The sequence below is a fragment of the Wasmannia auropunctata genome, unplaced genomic scaffold (genome assembly GCF_000956235.1).
Source record: "Wasmannia auropunctata unplaced genomic scaffold, wasmannia.A_1.0 LD335628.1, whole genome shotgun sequence".
NCBI lineage: Eukaryota > Metazoa > Arthropoda > Insecta > Hymenoptera > Formicidae > Wasmannia > Wasmannia auropunctata.
This window is the reverse complement of record NW_012027262.1, coordinates 78,613-96,865: the sequence shown is the minus strand read 5'-3', so window position 1 is coordinate 96,865 and position 18,253 is coordinate 78,613. Positions and strand designations below refer to the sequence as shown.

At 32.4% G+C, this 18,253-nt stretch overlaps 4 protein-coding genes across 6 annotated transcripts in view; 1 reads left to right on the top strand and 3 right to left on the bottom strand.

Moving 5' to 3' along the window:
* Positions 1-2,174, bottom strand: part of LOC105456626 — a 4,850-nt gene extending 2,676 nt beyond the window's left edge. Inside the window, exons 1-3 of one of the 3 annotated variants that reach the window (XM_011700819.1) lie at positions 1,967-2,174; positions 1,646-1,773; positions 342-882 (exon numbers count right to left, since the gene is read on the bottom strand). In XM_011700819.1, the coding sequence (XP_011699121.1) occupies positions 342-882; positions 1,646-1,773; positions 1,967-2,035 (738 nt within the window). In that variant the 5' untranslated portion in view covers positions 2,036-2,174. The remainder of the gene's footprint in view (positions 1-341; positions 883-1,645; positions 1,774-1,966) is intronic. The other 2 variants (XM_011700820.1, XM_011700821.1) reach the window with 2 other exon arrangements.
* Positions 2,175-2,894: 720 nt separating this feature from the next.
* LOC105456625 (mitochondrial import inner membrane translocase subunit Tim13) lies at positions 2,895-4,974 on the top strand. The gene is made up of 3 exons (XM_011700818.1): positions 2,895-3,149; positions 3,234-3,302; positions 3,625-4,974. The coding sequence occupies exons 1-3, from the start codon at positions 3,045-3,047 to the stop codon at positions 3,721-3,723; spliced, it is 273 nt and encodes a 90-aa protein (XP_011699120.1). The 5' UTR covers positions 2,895-3,044; the 3' UTR covers positions 3,724-4,974.
* Positions 4,975-9,360: 4,386 nt separating this feature from the next.
* On the bottom strand, positions 9,361-13,424 carry LOC105456624 (dentin sialophosphoprotein-like). The gene is made up of 5 exons (XM_011700817.1): positions 13,213-13,424; positions 12,971-13,024; positions 12,033-12,302; positions 10,229-11,033; positions 9,361-9,711 (listed from the first exon to the last, which is right to left on the bottom strand). Exons 1-5 carry the CDS (start codon positions 13,306-13,308, stop codon positions 9,479-9,481), a joined length of 1,458 nt encoding a protein of 485 aa, XP_011699119.1. The 5' UTR covers positions 13,309-13,424; the 3' UTR covers positions 9,361-9,478.
* A 1,068-nt stretch (positions 13,425-14,492) lies between these two features.
* On the bottom strand, positions 14,493-18,112 carry LOC105456623 (N(6)-adenine-specific DNA methyltransferase 2). The gene is made up of 4 exons (XM_011700816.1): positions 17,873-18,112; positions 17,654-17,801; positions 14,859-15,068; positions 14,493-14,767 (listed from the first exon to the last, which is right to left on the bottom strand). The coding sequence occupies exons 1-4, from the start codon at positions 18,023-18,025 to the stop codon at positions 14,634-14,636; spliced, it is 645 nt and encodes a 214-aa protein (XP_011699118.1). The 5' UTR covers positions 18,026-18,112; the 3' UTR covers positions 14,493-14,633.
* Between the last annotated feature and the right edge of the window lie 141 nt (positions 18,113-18,253).

Genomic DNA, 18,253 nt, shown 5'->3' with positions numbered 1-18,253 from the left:
TTTTTTAAATATAATTATTAAAAAAAATTCTATTAACGTAAATGAATAGAGGTAATTTTACAGTAAAACTTTTGTATAAAATATTTTTTGATATCTTGAATAGTTTTTGAGATATAACCAAAAAAAATTAATTTACATATAAGAAGTGGTTTCATCCCTTTAAACCATTTTTTAGCACCAACTAATAATTTCTAAATTCATCTATTTATGTGACTTCAAAGTGTACCAAGTTTCATTAAAATCAGAATTTGACACTTCGCGAGGTTCCCTTGTAAGTTAAATTTTTAAGACTGTTATCTTTAACTTAATTTATTACTAGTTAAAAAAATATATTAACCTACCAAACCCTGGATATTTGACATGCTGTCCTCGTTTGAAATTTCTCGTTCAAAAATTCCAGGATTACTCGTGCCCGCCCACCCGTCTTGCCAGGGGATATTGTCATCGAGTAAACATTCGAAGTACTCAGACTCTTCGGATATATTTTTCGGAGTTATAATAACACTTATTGAACTGTCAAATTCCAACGACTTATCAACTGAATCTTTCTTGAGAATTATTTCTTCGTTTATCTGTTCGATGCCATTTTTCGTCGACGTGTTCTGCACCGAGCATCCTAAACATTCTTCGTATTCAAAGCTCGGCTGATGCTCAGGTATGTTAAGATCTTCTGACTCCACATCCGTTTCTGGAATAATATGTCTCGTCTTTCCTTTTTCCGCTGTAATGTAACTGCTAGACTCGGATGACGACCTCTCAAACTCGGATTCACTCATTGGATCATTCACCGACGTGAAATTGAAATTATGCGATTTAATGCATAAGGAAGCATTCAATGGACTCGATGTTATAACTGCATCCCTCATATTTGTCCTGTTATGCCTAGAAAGAATTTTTCTTATACAATTGATCTTCATATAATTGTTTGAAATTTTTTTAATTTCGGAAATTTTGGGAATGTCTGTATAATTTTAAAATTTTTAGAATTTTTAGATTTTTCTCAAATTTTTTTATTGGAACACTTTTCAAAAGTTTTAAAAAAATGCACATATTTTCTAAAATTCTTCATATACATTTACTACCCATTTACTACAACAATGATATAATACAATAAAAAATAAAATTTTTCAGAAAATAAATTTTAGTGTTTTGAATCATAAAAACTTTGTAATGTTAATTTCGTAACACAATTTTAATGTAATAATTAATTAAAAAGAAATAAAAGTGTATTCTTTTAAAGTATGTTCTTTTTTCTCTCTGTTTCCATTTTTTCTGCAAACAACTAAAAAAATGACTATTTTTGAGTTATGTCGTAGTAAATGAGCCATATGTAAATTCCGAAAAATTCTAAGACTTCTCGATAATTTCAAAAGAAATTAACTTACAAAATCTGAGATTTTCATAAATCTTCATAAATTTAAAATGACAAATTCTTAAAAATATAATAGGTATTATAATCCAGATAGCACACATTAGTTCAAAAAGAATTATTCATATATTCAGGTCGTATATGTCATCAATTTTTAGAAAAATTCTCTTTGCATCTAAAAATGAACTCATAATTGATGAAATACATGTATAACTGACAAGTTCTTTTTCAACTCTCTGGGCTACCTGAGAAAGTGTAGTATGAAAATTTTTTTACCAAGATAAACCCTTATTTTCGATATCGGCATTCTCATCTTCACGATGATTACTTTCATCGCGTATATTCAATTGTTCGTTTTCGTTACATATCCTTTGATTCTCATTAACTTTCAATTCTTTACATATCTAAAAATTAAGATAAGAAACATAAGTGCCATGCTCATAGTATTCTAGGTTACAGAAATTCAATTTAATACTGAAAATTATATGTTCTAAATAGTTCGTTCAATCCTTAGAATATGTATAATTATTCATTTAGTATAATTATCTTTCAGTATTAAACTTCTGTAAAGATCGAGTATCGAGGTTAATTACGCACGTTTACCATTATCTTTTTAGTTTTCAGATTCCTTTTTTTCATTACCTTTGTCATTTTTTCCTCTCTCATCGTCCGATTCCGAATCACTACAATTTTAAACGTTTTTTACCCTTTATATCCTTTATTACATTTAAATACCTGCTGGATTTAATTGCCGAATCGTTTCTACGAGTACTATCGCGATTGTATATTCGGAAGTTTGAAATTTTTTGAAAGATTGCGAGTCAGGCCTGCAAACCGATGTGATACACAATTTGCGTGCATCTGGCGCAACACAATCAATGGCCTAGTTTACACCGAGCACTTTATACTAACTAGAAACTTTCTATTAAATTATCTTAATTTTTACAATGCATTTAAAGAATGATGTACTAAGCTGATACACTATGCATTAGTATAATTAATTAAATACATATATATCATGTATAAGTTTATATGCATCGTCGAAATTAAAAAAATGTAATAGAAATTTACTATTTAGTACGCGCGTATCAAATACTCGGTGTAAACTAGGCCAATGGCATAGTTTACACCGAGTGACCGAGCATTTGCGTACTAACCAGTAACTTTCTATTAAATTTTCTTAATTTCGACGATGCATATAAACGTATACATGATATATGTATTTAATTAATCATCTTAATGCAGTGTATCAGCTAAATGTACATCATTCTTTAAATGCATTGCAGAAATTAAGATAATTTAATAGAAAGTTAATTCTAGTTAGTACTCGTATCAAGTGTTCGGTGTAAATTAGGCTAATGCAAGCGATGTCGCAATTGGTCATCCAGTCGCGGGATTATCATTAACCAATCACGTTTGAAAATTCGTGTGAGAGATGTCACATGAGTGTCATGAGTGACATCATCGGTTTCTCTCCGTGTAAACAAGCCTTACAGAGGACTTCGCGTCGCTTGTCGCTTCACGTGGTCTCGTTTGCGCGACCGGCGAGGAGGACGGAATTGTGTTAGGTTAGTACGGTTCATGGGTTCGTAGTGGTGGTCTCGCGGGCGCACGGCTGAAGTTTTGCGAATCTTTATTTTATTGCCGCAAATATATAACCTGAAAGCTTCGCGGAATGGACGCGTTGGCGGCGGGGAACCTGACGGGTTCGCAGCGGGACGAGCTGATGCAGCAGTTGAAGCAACAGATAGCGGTCGCCAATGCCCAGGAGCTGCTCACGGTATCGTTACACAACCACGTCTCTCTCCCCAACGCGGCGCGCCTCGACTGACTGAAAGTTACAGGTTTTTACGCATATTTGCAGAAAATGACGGAAAAGTGCTTCAAAAAGTGCATAGGCAAGCCGGGCACTTCGCTGGACAGCTCGGAACAGGTATACTTTTTCCCCTTGCAACTGACTCTAGCCCTAAAAAAAAGTTACGACAGAGAGAGAAAGAGAGACGCCCGAGAGGATGAACTTTCTGTTTATTGAGTCTCGGAATTTCCTAAAATTATAATTAAATTCAGCTAGACAACTGGAACGAGAAAGATTTCACGCTGGTAAAGTCATTGTGAAGATTTGAAATTTTTATGTTTATACGATTTTTTTTTTTTTTATTAACTCTTCGCTGTTGATTTTGTTATTGTAATCCATTCTCGGGATAACATGGTGTTTTATTAATTTATTTAAACAATTCGATTTGATTTGTTTACAGAAATGCATAGCGATGTGCATGGATCGATACATGGACTCGTTTAATCTCGTATCGAAAACGTACAGCGAACGACTCCAAAGAGAACGCAACAGAATGTAAATAAAATTAAAAGAAGTTTGTGGAAATATATTGTTACTTGTTAACCACACTGTAATTTAATGTCACCATTATGGTATCACGTACTGCCTATTATAGTTATATACAAATATATTCTTTGTACTATCTATTAGTTAGACAAACATATTTTTCTGGTCAGTATAAAGTACGTAATCGTCACTTCGACATCTAGGTTTTTCTCAAGGCATTTAACATGATGCATTATTGTAAATTATGTACAATACAATTAAAGTGCAGTATGTAATGTAGCATCACTGAAAATACCTATTACAATTTATACATTTTTTTTATTATAGTGAAAGTTTAAGTTAAATATCTATTTAGGTCTCTTCTTTGTAACTAAACTAGCGTACACTATATAGATGAAACAAAAGATATATATTTGAAGTGAAGGTGGAAAGTTTTAGCATTGTTCAGCGCAATGATGACGAACAGGCCTCTCAGTTCTACCAAGGCTGCTTTCTGCTTAGAAAACACAAATCGACACGGATTAACACACTTTGAGCTGATTTACAGATGCATTCTAACAATTGGTTCAATTGGACCAAAACACACTTCGACTCTCCTCCCGAAAAGAATCGGAAAGTATCAATTGAGTTTGAAAAATTGTAAATGAAAAGCAAAGTGTGCCGATTTGTGTCAAATGTGTGTAGACTGTTTCTTGAAAAAAGAAAAGCAGCCTAGCTTTAAATTACACATAAGGACCTGGTAGCATATATCATGTTTTGTACAGGGAATACAGAGTGTGAATGGGAGAGAAAGTAGGCGACGAGGTGCAAAAGAGAAAAATCTTTATAAAATAAATAACATATACACATGAATACATATTATTACATCATACTTGAAAATCATAAATAAGTAACATAGGTGTTTTTCGTAAAACCCACAATTCCACAGTACTTTTTTTTATTATTATTTGCATTCTTTATAATTATTTCATATACACTAAAAGGCACGGTATTAGCTACCAATGTTTCAACGTGGTTACAAAATAATTATCTGCGACCGTAAAGCAGGGTTTTTTTTTATTTTATCATTTATCGATGCCTCATTCGGTGAAATTTCACAAACTGTGAATTACGGATAACTATTGGACTATCTTTGTATCTTGAAAATATCAAGCCTGCCACTCCACATGAGAATTTGTGCATTCAAACACCACCATGTGTGTTGTTATATATATGTATGTACATATATTTTTCCATAATAAAATTGTTACTTGATTTGAACGTACAATCTGCATCGGATATGTTCCTCTCACAAAAGCTGCGTCAATCATATAAAAAAAAAAGATATCGTTCACATCCCCTCCCCGGGTGCGAGTAAATATATATTCAAAAGCGAGACAAATTAGTTTTACACATCTCGACGTGCGTCCTCTGAAGACGATCTGGTAAGGTTTTATACATATGCGGTTTCTCTAGGTATATCTACATTACAAACATGCAAAGAAGAAAAATCAAGGGACACGTAAAAGCCAGGATACAGCTCCGAAAATTTGCCGTCTTAACGATCAAATGAGAGAATCGCCTAAGAGATGTATCGCGCGTGCGATCGATCTCTTCGCGAAGACGGCGACTTTCTGTTGTTTCGAAAGAATCGAATGAATCTCGTTAGCCACCCAGTAAACGAGAGTGAATTAAAATAGATTTTTAAAAATTTGTTTCAACGTTCGTAAATGCGTACTTTTGAAAATCTAAATCCATTTCAATGCCCAATGCCTTTGTATTCATTTAAGGAATCGCATGAATCAACATTTTCCATGCCATTCAACCCAAAAAAATTCAGCTTTAAAAAGTAAATCGTGAATACTGGTTAATTCAAAATTCTAGATAAGAAATGCTGTTTTTTTTTTTTTCAATCTAATTAAATTCAAAAAATGTTTTTCTTGAAAATGGACCATGAATGTTATTCATTAAAAAAATTTTTTTTTTTTTATTTAGATGGATTGAAACAATGTATTTCTTAGTCACAATTTTTGTCCTGGTCACAATTAATATAATATAATAATATATTAATATTATATTACAAATATATTATATTTGTATTATGAAATAGAAATGTATTCATTTCCAGTGGTCATCCACATTTCAATCCACGAATTAAAAAATTTTAATCCATGTTAATCCTTTTTCATTTACTGGGCGCGTGTGCTCTTGCAGCGGATACAAAAACACGCTCCTTAAATTAATATAGTCCTTACAAGTCTACGATGGGAGATTACACTTATCCTGTAAACATGCGCGTGCTAATGGTAACGACGTTAACGAAAGTATATCGGCCTATCTTAGCGTGTAATTAAACATTGGAATGTATCTGTCTCTCATCTAGATTCTACGTAGAGCGTAGGAATGTTCAAAGTGCAGTCCTGAATCTCGTCGTCAAGATTGCCGTGTCGATAATAGAATGTAACCACGCTGATTGGTCAGGAACACACCTGCTTTTTTTCTTTTTTTCCTTCGTTTTTGTTTCTTTTTTTTTAATACACATTGAAACAAACTAAGGCAGTTCGAACTAAGCGATTCCGTCACCGCGGACGCAGTGTCGAGACGAAGGGACTTTCCTGCTGTGCAAAAGACGCTTTTTACAGTATTCCTTTTTCAGTATTTTTACAGTATTCGTACAAATTATTCTTATCGACTCTTATCCCACGGTATGTTAATTACATATTATGATATACATGCCTTAAGCATACATCGATTACAAGGATTGACTTTGTAAAAATTGAAAAATAAAGTTATACAAAATGTCCCGAAATTCGCGAATCAAAATATTATAAGAAAGTCTTCGATAAATTAAGTAAAAAAGTGATTTGTAAATTTTTATTTTAAGCAGTAATTTTTGAGATAAGAGTTTAAATTTAGCCAATTATAGATTAGTACGCGCGTGAAGTGCGCAACTACTAATACTAATACGACGCACTCACGGACATGTTTCCGTTTAACCATAATCTATAATTGGCTAAATTTAAACTCTTACATCTGAAAAACTACTGCTTAAAATAAACATTTACAAATAACTTTTTTCCTTTATTTTTCGAAGACTTTCTTGCTATAATATTTTGATTTGTGAATTTCGGGACACCTTGTATATAACAATGAGTCGTAAAAGATTAATAAACTTGACAATGATTGAACATTTAATTAGAAACTTTCTTTTATACTGTTCATTTCAGCGTTCGTACTCTTTCTCCCAGCAAACTAAACGATATTTTCCGTTGCGGTGAAACACGTACGCGATTGAAGCCTGGCAGCATCTCTGTTCGCATTATTAATTTGTCCCGAGGGGGTAACCACTCAGAAAATATATGCACACCTAGACTTCTGACTTCAAGACTTCAGTGGACTTCACGAACTTCATCGGTCTACTCCGGAATTCATCGGACTTCACTAGACTTTTATGGATATGGTTGCCACTTTTCGGGTCTTTCTGGAAATACCGGCGAAATTTTTCAACAAACTTCCAAACAAATGTTAATGTCCGGACAAGGGCTTTCAAAAAGGACTACATCGGGCTTCAAGGAATTCAACGGAATTCTGGCAAGTTGTACATCGGAATTCAAGAGTGGTTACCCCCTCGATTCGTCCCTTTCTCTCGTATTACGCGCGTGGTGTTTGCTATCAAAATAAATATTTATCTTGCTACATTCGATATTGAATGCGAAGTCATAATTCGTACGAAGATAGGACAATAATAATTAAATAATTATTATACATGTATAGTAAAAAATGCCGCAAGTATTTGAGCACAGTATTTTTTCGAGTCTTTTTCTTAGACATCCGACGAAGTTTCTATGTATGTGATGAATTACCGAATTATGGAATTATCGAATGGTAATTCGATTTAGCTGAATTAAAAAGTTGCACGGAATTTCTTCGTTCGAACCAGATACAAATTTTAATTTGTTGCCTATAGCATGTCTAGCCGTTAATGAAAATTCTTTTCGTAAAGCTGGCTGGCCTATACATATTTCTTTTTTTTTTTACAAAAGGATTTTGATTTGTCAAGCATCTAGTTGATCCATCTTGAATTGTACTTAGTTATTGCATCTTACATGTGGACACAAAATATCCGCATTTAAACGTGTTCTTTTCTTTTCGTTCTTCCTTTTTTATTTCACAATCGAGATGGTATTATCCGAAAATTAATATCCTAGTCTAGTTCTTTCTACTAATTTCCTGCGAATCATGGATGCAAGAAAATATATAAGCACCTAACTTTTTTCCTTTTTTTCCCCTTAGATAACGTTAACGTCTCATAAATAACTTTAGCATCAAACACTTAGCACCATTACATTCGAAAAAATAATTTGATGGATTCTTTTTTAGGCAATCCATTTACTAGACGGACGATTTCCTGATATTGTTACAATATCATGTCAGTAACTTTTATGTAAATGAGGTAATGGACAATGTTCAGTCATTAAAATTAAAGGCAGAGACATTTCGGTAAACACAACAAAATGCTAATAGAAAGAGTCTCTTAAAAAAAAAAAAGAGAAATATAATTAAGTTATTAACGAGCAGTAACTCGTGTATTCTTTCCTTTTTTTACTCTTTTTTAGTATTTAAATTATCGTAACACTTGTGTAATATGCTTATAAGAGTAATATAATACTAGTATTTTTTTTACATAACGTAGAAGGTAGCCTGTCTGAAGTTAAATGAAACATGAGTTTACTTTGTAATATTCAATGCGTGTGTTATTCTTCTTTGTCAAAGTACTTAGTAGATAAAATGAAAATTATTGCAAATTTCACAACTGTACAACTGCTATTTCATACGATTCTACATTGATTTCATTATGTTTCACAATATTAATTTTTTTTTTAATGAATGACAAAAGATACTCTTTTTTGTATATAAATGATAAGATATATACTTCTTAACAACAGTATATCAATCATGTATTGCTTCTTTTGAATTATGCAATGTTTCGGATAGTCTATGAAAAAGATGACGCGATTGTTCACAATATACACACTGTTATTGCAAACCATGACAGTTTCAGAGTATCGCTTATCCTTACAAATCGTACAAAAATATGGTATCGTCTGTGATGAAAATACGCATTCAGACATTTTCCTTCTACGTTTTTTCCCCCTTTTTCCTTTGTAGCGCAACTTATATAAGTATTGAGCCACAGCTTGGCAGTGCCTTTCAGAAACTGAATGAATTCAATTCTGTGGAGTTCCTGAAGTTCTCACGGTACATTCGGCATATAGATATCCGCGGCGTTTCTAGGATAGGATATCGGTCTTATCGAGATAACATATATAAGAGGAACAACTCGCTAGAGTTTCTTACAGAGGATCTGCAGCGATACGATTGAAAATTACATTCCCTATGAATAATTCGCATCAGTAATACCCGTCGCAAAGTTTGATATATTCTTATCCATATTTATATCTTCGAGCTAAAATATAACGGTTCTATGTGTACATGTGTGTGTGTTCGTGTGCGTGTGTGTGTGTGTGTGTTATACGCAATATATATGTATGTATACATATACATATATAATATATATATATATGTGTAAATGTATATATATGTATATGTATATATATGTGTATATATATATATATATATTGTATATAGTATACAAAATGTATATATATTATATACATATGTATGTATATTTATCATATATAATATATGTATGTATATATAGTATATTACGTAATTTATGCGGGAGAAAAATATGTGCAATCGCAGTTGCAATAGTGCCGCCGTTCGCGTTAATTCAAATCCAGTTTACTTACGCAAGAGGTACTACTCAAGATCTCATCCATTTCTTCGATTTCCTCGCTTAAATCTTCGGTATGGGCACTTTGAGGCTTCTCCTCTCTCTTCGCTCGTAATTTCACAGGGCTGTCTATCTTGTCCGACTCCTTAGTGGGACTTTGCTCGTTAGCGCTACCCGATGCAGACGATACGAAGTCCTCTTCATAGTTATCTATACCATCTGCAGCTGTAAAAATGTATTGCTTCAATATCTCTCTGAAATTTGTATTAGATGACTAAGAAAACATGAATCTTTGTTAGAGATGTGCGAATTATTCAAATACAAGTCGAATGAGTAAGATCGACTCGATTCGGCTTTGTATCTCTATTCAAATTCAAACTATTCAAAAATTTCAAATTTAAGTTCAAATACAAATCACATGTACTGACAATCTTATAAAATCATATTTTGCGCTAATAAGTAAAATAATCTCATATAATCAGTATTATTTTTCTTACATATAGAAATTATCTTTTTTATTTTTTTATATTTTTATACTTCTTATACTTTTATATTTTTCTATATTAAAATCCAGTCTAACAATAATCATGTTGTTAATTAAAGCTTTGTTTAAACGATTTAATTCGATTTGACTTAATTCAATTCGAGTAAAATTCTGTCGATTCGATTCGGCGTAAAAAAACGCTCCTCTTGAAATTCGCATATCCCTAATCTTGATTATTATTATACTTTTGCAACTCACCAAGTCCAATATCCATCAATTCCTTCAGATCATTAATATTGGCCTTTTTACCGTTTAACGGCGGCAAATCACTAAATATAGAATTAGCTTTCTGATTTATAGTTGGCAAACCTTCTAGGAAAGGCTCGGCTTTGTTCATTGTACTAACGTTCTTCCGCTCACCGCCGACGATAATCTCGTCAAAATATATCGTTTTCCCGAAGTTGCCTCCCGCTGGGTTAGCCGGTGGTCTCTTACTTTGTACATTATTCTCTATACTTAACTCCAAACTATTTATACTGTTTTGCTTAGTTACATCATTTTGATTCGCTTGCGTGTCGATCGTTATAGGGTCGTCGAACTTAATTAAGGACTCGGATTTGTTTAATGGACTCATTTGATTAGACGTAACGGTATTATCAGTCTCCTGTGCCCCCACGTCGCTGCTCGTCGCCGTGCATGTGCCGTGTGGATTCGCGGTGCTCTTATCAAAATTTATATTATTGTTCCTGTTACCTTCAATTCCATCAGTGTCCGTTGTGCTCTCCCTGAGAGAAGATTGATGCTTATCGTAATCCGACGTATCCGACGTCACGACGTCGGCGCCGGTCGGCGGATCTTTGCATTTCTTGTCCGTTATTGTCACGTTTATTGGAACTTTCGGACTCTGCTCGGAAACGCTCTCCAACTTTTCGGAGGAATCGTTATCGTTCGACGACGACACGGATTCATTGTGGATTATTTTGGGAACGGACACTTCAAATGTCGCGTTTGCGAAATTTGTTGAGGCTTCATCCGTTTCGTCGTGTCTGCCGCTAGTTTTATTCTGCAGGAAGGATTCATAAGAATATTAATTATTTGACGTATCTTACTTTAAAAAATGTAGAATATAAGAAATGTCAGGAGCAAATTGTTTAGCGAGTTCAGGCAAATATTTTTATAAGAATGTGTCTCAAATTAAGTAATTTTGTTTCTTAAATATTTATTTTTGTATCAGCAATAAAGAAATTAGATGAAATATCTTGAAATATTACATGGAATGATATGTAGCTCCGTGTAAGAGCAAACGGCTCGTAATCGACGGATTACAAGTCAATTCTTTCATCGTATGTGCTTAAGATATGCGAACTATTCGAATTCGAAATACGAATCAAATAGATAAAATTCGATTCTATTCGGATTTAAATCTTTATAATTCCAACTTTTAATTAACAATATAATTATTGTTAGGTTAAATTTGAATATAGATAATTAAAAGATTTGTTTTACTAGTGGAAATGTATGATAAGATTGTTATACATTTAAACATACATTCAAACTTCTTAGATTCAAAATTTTGAATAGTTCGGATTTGAATCTCTATCGAATCCGAACTATTTCAAAATTTTGAATCCATAAAATTTCAACTAAATTATTCGAAAATTTCATATCTAAGAAAATGAAATACATATATTGACAATCTTATAAAATCATACTTCTAATAAAATAGATAGATATTTTTCTTAATTATCTACATATTAAAATTTTACCTAATAATTGTTAATTAAAAATTACATTTCAACGATTCAATTTCATTTAATTCGATTTAACTCAAATATGAAGAAATGAAATTCTATTCGATTCAGTGTCAAACCTTTGATTCACACATTTCTAATGTACACGTTTGTCTGTCTACGTTTTATGAAAGAAAGACTGATTAAAAAGTTAAAAGTGAAGGAGATAAATAATCTGTTTTCGCATATTTCATTACAATAACAACTAATTTAACTATATTTCACTACAATTATAACTATCTTAATGAGTTTGATTTAATTCAAGAAAATACCTTCTGTGAACTATTAAAGGCACCATTGATGCTATTCTTGAGAATTTCTCCCAGTAATGGCTCGGTTGAATCGATACCTAACTCTTCGCACAACTTATTTCTCCCTGCATAGTTATATTCCTTTCCAAAGTATGTTTCTGGATCATATACAGATATTGTGTAGTCGAGACCAAAGTATTCTAGGAACTCCCTAACTAAGGAAAACAATAATTTTCCTTCTGAATTAGACAGGTACTGCTTTACAGTTTTGTTGAGAAGTGGCTCAGGATTCTGAAACATTTAATTTCAAGTCTATTAAATCATCTCCCATAGCTTACTTTTCTTTTGTATTAGTTCATAAATATTCTATATAAATAAGGTAATAATATATGTAACTTGCACAAGCCTAAATCTGCCTGTGTCCACGAAATCTCCGAGGTCTTGAAAAAAGAAAAAAAATTAAATCACATTTCAACAATTCAACTTATTGACTAATTTTTTCTCCTTCCAAAACCTCGAGAGATTTCTAGTATCACAAAACGCTTGAGAATTAGAGAATATACTTTTATATCTAAAAAAAGTATTTATATGTAAATGATTCACTTTTCATGGAAATTGTAACGTTTTAAATTTATAAAAAATTACGCAAAGCTTCTCCCCACCAAGTTATATGTAACTTACATGTTAGTTGTAATTTCCCACTCAACAATATAACTATAACACACGTGTTATATTGTAGTTGTACTTTGAGCGGGAAATTACAAGTACGTCACATAACTTGGTGTTTGCTAGACTCCTTTTCTTGCTCTATAAAATCAATGTAACACGCAAATGTCTCACAGCAAGGTACTTCCGTTCATTGTGTGGGCATAAGAAGCTCTGATAAAAGCACTGATAAAAGCACAAAGATTTGTAACAAAGCCTTCCTTATTACAGGCAGGTCTCGACACGACATTTACCATAACTGAATCCTGTTCCTCGAGTGCCAGAAACACGCTCGCCCTGAGTTCCGCCTGCGAACATCACAAAAAAGAAGTTCGATAAAAGCCGACGGAGAAGAGGGGGATCGCGAAGTGACGATCTCAACAGCAAAGCTTCTACCCCGATCTCGGCCCCCGAAAACACTTGGCCCTAACCTAACAGAGATTCGCGGAATATTCTTTTTTTTTCCCACGAGACATAGCTTCCCGGGGAGACGCACCCGTATCTTAGCGAGAACGCCGTTACTCTCCAGGGTCTGCACCACCAGGTCCCGTAATTCCGTGTCCTCCTCCATCGAGATGTTCCCGTCTATCATGATTATACAAATTAAAAAAAAAATGCGCCGAAACGAACACTCAAGAGATGTAAATATTTACGCTTTCCATCGCGTGTCTACTTTTTCGCGGAAGCGACACTGTCTATAGACTGTCTAGAGACTTTACTTCCTACTCCTTCCGCAAGAGCTAGCGATTTCCCTCCCGTTAGGTCATCGAAATCTAGGGACTTAAGGGAAATGTTCGATATTCCTAGTTATTTTCCCGCCAATTTGAAATGATTCTTCCATAGACATATAAGATATGTCTATGGTTTCTTCACAGAATTAAATCAAAATGAAAAAAATTTCATAACGTACAGCACCGACAAGATTCTGTTAAAGACCGTTAGCCCTGGGCAAATTTTCGTGCCAGCTCGGCGGTAATTGCAGAGTCGATGTTATTGACTTTTGACATAAATTTGTGATTTATTTGAATAATACATTATTAAGATCATGATTTTTATTATATAAATGCTTTATAAATAGGTATAAATACTTACAATGCTATAATATTACATTACCGCAAAATTAATTTTTTCTCCAACTGTTTTACCGTCTCCCTGGATAATCAAACACGTATGGTAACTATAAAAATGCAGTTTTAAATCAAATTAACTATTAGCAAGTTATAATACAGATGAATTACAATGTACATGTCTAAAAAACATTGATCTAACAATAAATATTATATTATTGACTAATTGCTTAAATTTTAGCAATTACTAAACCAACCACACTAACTCTCGTAAGGGTGTCGGTCTTTAATATCTCGTCAGTGTGTATGTATTATAATCCAAAATGGTTTAGTTTTTAAAGATACAGGATGTCAAAATTAAAGAAAAAATTGCGTTTTTTTTTATCAAAAATTTTGTAAACCAATCGGATTATTTTGATGAAACTTTATGTATGTCCTAAAAACATATAGTAAAAACTTTTAGGGCCTTATATTTTTTTTTTTATTCACTCAAGAGGACAGACCCAAAAATAAACGGATACTTTTTTTGTATATATAATTATACAAAGTTTTCATTTCGAATTAATGTAACGAATCAACTTTTTTAAAATTTTTTAAAATACTCAAAGCCACTTTGTGCATGTGTGTGTGCATGTGTGTGATAATATAAAAACTATATAGTGTAATAGACTTTGTATAAACAAAAATATGGAATTTAACAATTAGGAAGTTATTTAGAAATCCATTCACATCTATTCTTACAAAAGAAATTATCAACATTTATTACATATATTTATCAATCAAATAAAATATATATTCGTTCAATACTTTGTTCAATTCTGTTAAATTCTTAAAACTATTCAATTCGTTGTCATTTCAGAGTTTTGTCGAAGTCGAAATTCGAGTAGCAATAAAATTCATTCGCCAAATTGTTCTTATGACCTGGAAGAAAATCACATTTTCTAACATCCAACAGCCTCTTTGCCAGCTCCGTCATAACAGCACCTACGCGTAAAACAATATTAGTCCCGCTTGTATCAAATGCACAATTAGTTTGGTACGCAGGAATGTGATAGAAAAATAATTCCATACATACCTGTGCACAGCACAATATTTTTCTTGGTCAAAAACTTTATTGTCACTGCCGTTTTAGTTAGACATTCCTCCGAAAGGAAAGGTGGATCGGCTATAACCAAGTCGAACTGACTAGACATGTTTCGAGGCACGTCCAGGGGAAACTTGTAGTCATATTGTATAAAATCCGCACCAAATATTTTGAAACGACTGTCATACTCGAACAGCGTGACTGTAATCAAAATAATAATTAATACTTGCAAACAGGATTGGGAACATTCATAAAATTTCATAAAAGTAACGTGTTATCTATTATTTTTTTATAAAAAATAATTTGTTACTAATTTTAAAATGTAACGTGTTACATTTTAAAATTACAAAGTGCTACTTCCTTATGATGCTAAAATATTAAATTTTAAAATTACATAATTTAATCAATATTAAAACGTAAAATTCTAAATTAAAGCAATCTTTTCTTTGGTTGCATTCAGTAGAAAAAGCAGCTTTGCAATTGTTGTAAAATTCTTTAATATAATTGGTTTATATATTTAAATCTATGAAGAACTATAAAGAACAAGAACCAATTATGTTGAAGAATTTCACAACAGTTGCAAAGATGCTTCTACTGAATGTAGCCTTTATATTATTTTTATATATATATATATATATATATATATATATAAACTTATAAAATAAACTTTATATATTAAATATGTCCAATAATTTTTATAATTCTTTATATTAATTTTTTTTTGTTCTTATCTTCATAAAAATCTAGATTGAAATTCACAAATTTTATCGAAAATTTTTAAATATTATTTTTTAACATTAATATTGTTATTAAAAATGCATTCGATCCAATATTAACTCCCATAATTTGGATTAAATATAGAATTCACATTATAAATAATTTATAGACTTTCAGACAGTGATTATCGAAATGCAGCCTAAAGTATATAAGTACAAAACTTTAAATACTAAAGTATAAAATAATTTCCAATATTTAAATTTTTATTTAAATAGAATGCTTCTATCCAATCAATAAGAAATATTAAATAGATATAGAACGTTTTGCAGCAAAAATACAAATAACACAGTAGTATAACAGTAGTATAACAGTGAATCATTCATCTTTGTCTAACATTAGCAAAGATGTAATGATTCACTGTGGTTCTTACTAAAAAAACACTCAAGGGTAATAGGAAGAGTTGTATCAGAGAGGCTGCAGACCTAAGATTACTTGAAAATTTTTGACAAAACTAATTATCATTTGTAATCACTCTTACATATTTTTGTCATTATTTTTATATTAAACATTTCTGTCATTACTTTTGCCGTTATTGCTTATGGCCATATTATTGCCTCTGTAATGGCAGCAAGTGCTAATTAAAAAGAGACGATATAATAGAAAATTAAAGTAACAATAAAAAAATGGCTAAATTTGTTATTATTACTGTGAAAATGTAACATTACTGTTTTGGTTTTTTATATATAAAGATAGTTTTAGCCTAATAGCTATATAACGAGGTATTTTCTGATGTTTTTATATAAGGAATAAGTACAGTTTAACATCTTGAATAATTATTTATCAGATGTAATGGCTTCCCATCATTCCGACCGCATGGCATTTTTGCTCGACGCGATTATTAACATACCTCTTGACATTGTATTGATTGAAAAGCAATTCCCATGGTTGTATATGAGAATCATCTGGATTCCACTTATTTAATCTGTCACACAAGAGATTCTCGACTGCGTTTTATTTTATAATCAATGACTGCGCGTGCTGATAATTTTAATCTGTTATGCAGGGTTTTTTCGACAGCGTTATTTTCTAAGTATTGACGACGTGTGTCATATTTCATAATATGTATTAATTTATTAATTGTGTTTATGTCTAATGCGATTGAAAAAGACCTAGTCAGGCTGAAACTAGTATCGCGATACATTGCTTTAAATGAATAAATTATTGAACATCCATTAATTTTATTTGCTCGTCTTTGGCCCATTAATTCTTGTGTTATTATTATATTAAGCTGAACTTTATTATTAATGTAACATTACTGTTACAAACAGAAAAAAGTAATACATTACAAACCATTACGCATTACTTCCTGCTTACAAATTATTTCACTTCAGTTTATGTTACCCAACGGCCTAGTTTACACTGTAATTAAATTAATTGATACGAGTATCAGGTTGGTGCGGACTAAGTACTTGATACGTCACTGTTTACACGGATTTATTTCAAAAGAAGTTATAATAGGTTTATAGATTTTTCATTTCACAAAACTTCTAATTCTAATTTTAATCTTAAAGCAACTTTAATGCAGCAGTGACATATTTAATTCGATTGAAAACGAATTAAGTATTTAGGCCTAGTTTACACCGAGCACTTGATACACGTACTAACTAGAAACTTCCTATTAAATTATCTTAATTTCTACAATGCATTTAAAGAATGATGTACTAAGCTGATACATTATGCATTAAGATGATTAATTAAATACATATATCGTGTATAAGTTTATATGTATCGTCGAAATGAAGAAAATTTAATAGAAAGTTGCTAATTAGTAAACGTATCAAATGCTCGGTGTAAACTAGACCAGTGCATCAAGATCTTTTGATACGTGTACTATTTTGATCTAATACTAGCGATTCAGAAGTATCAGACCAGACCGTACTAAGATAATTCACGAACGTTTACACCGACCGTATCAAGCGATTTGATATGGATTTGGTACTTAGTACGCGTACCAAGTGCTCAGTGTAAACTAAACCAATGTATGTCCAGGATACAAGTATTAGTCATACCTTGCCGTTCACCGCATTCCTTCTTCAATTTGCCATAGAGTGTCGGACAAGAAATCAGAGCTATCTTTCCATTTGCTGGCGTGGAATTTAAGGCACCTCTGACAAAAATTTCTATCGTATCGTCATTGTACCAAAATTGGCTCAGTTGCTATAATATCGATATCATACTCCAATTTCTCGGAATTAAAAATTTGCCACATCATTTCGTTGCTCACTCACCCAATCCTCGTCGAAGGGTGTATCTGGTATTCGATTTTCCTCAGATATACGCTTTAATAAATTCTCTCGCTCTTCCTTCTCCTTCAAGAATTCCTCTAATGCGGCAAGCGTACTCGAGCTCAGACGTGGCTGATCATCATCGCTATTGCTCATTGTTTACAGTCGCATGCAACTTTCTCTGTATACCCAGTAGAGAGTCTCATCCACCATGATCACAGGGAGAGAGTAGAGTTCTAGATTATCATAGGACTCTAGGAGAGAGTAGAGTCCTAGATTATCAGAGAAGCGCGACCGGTGTTACGAGTCCTGATTGGACTCGCAAATGGCTAATCATAAGATTGATTTATCGCTATTATAAATGGCTGCCGAATAAATCAATCT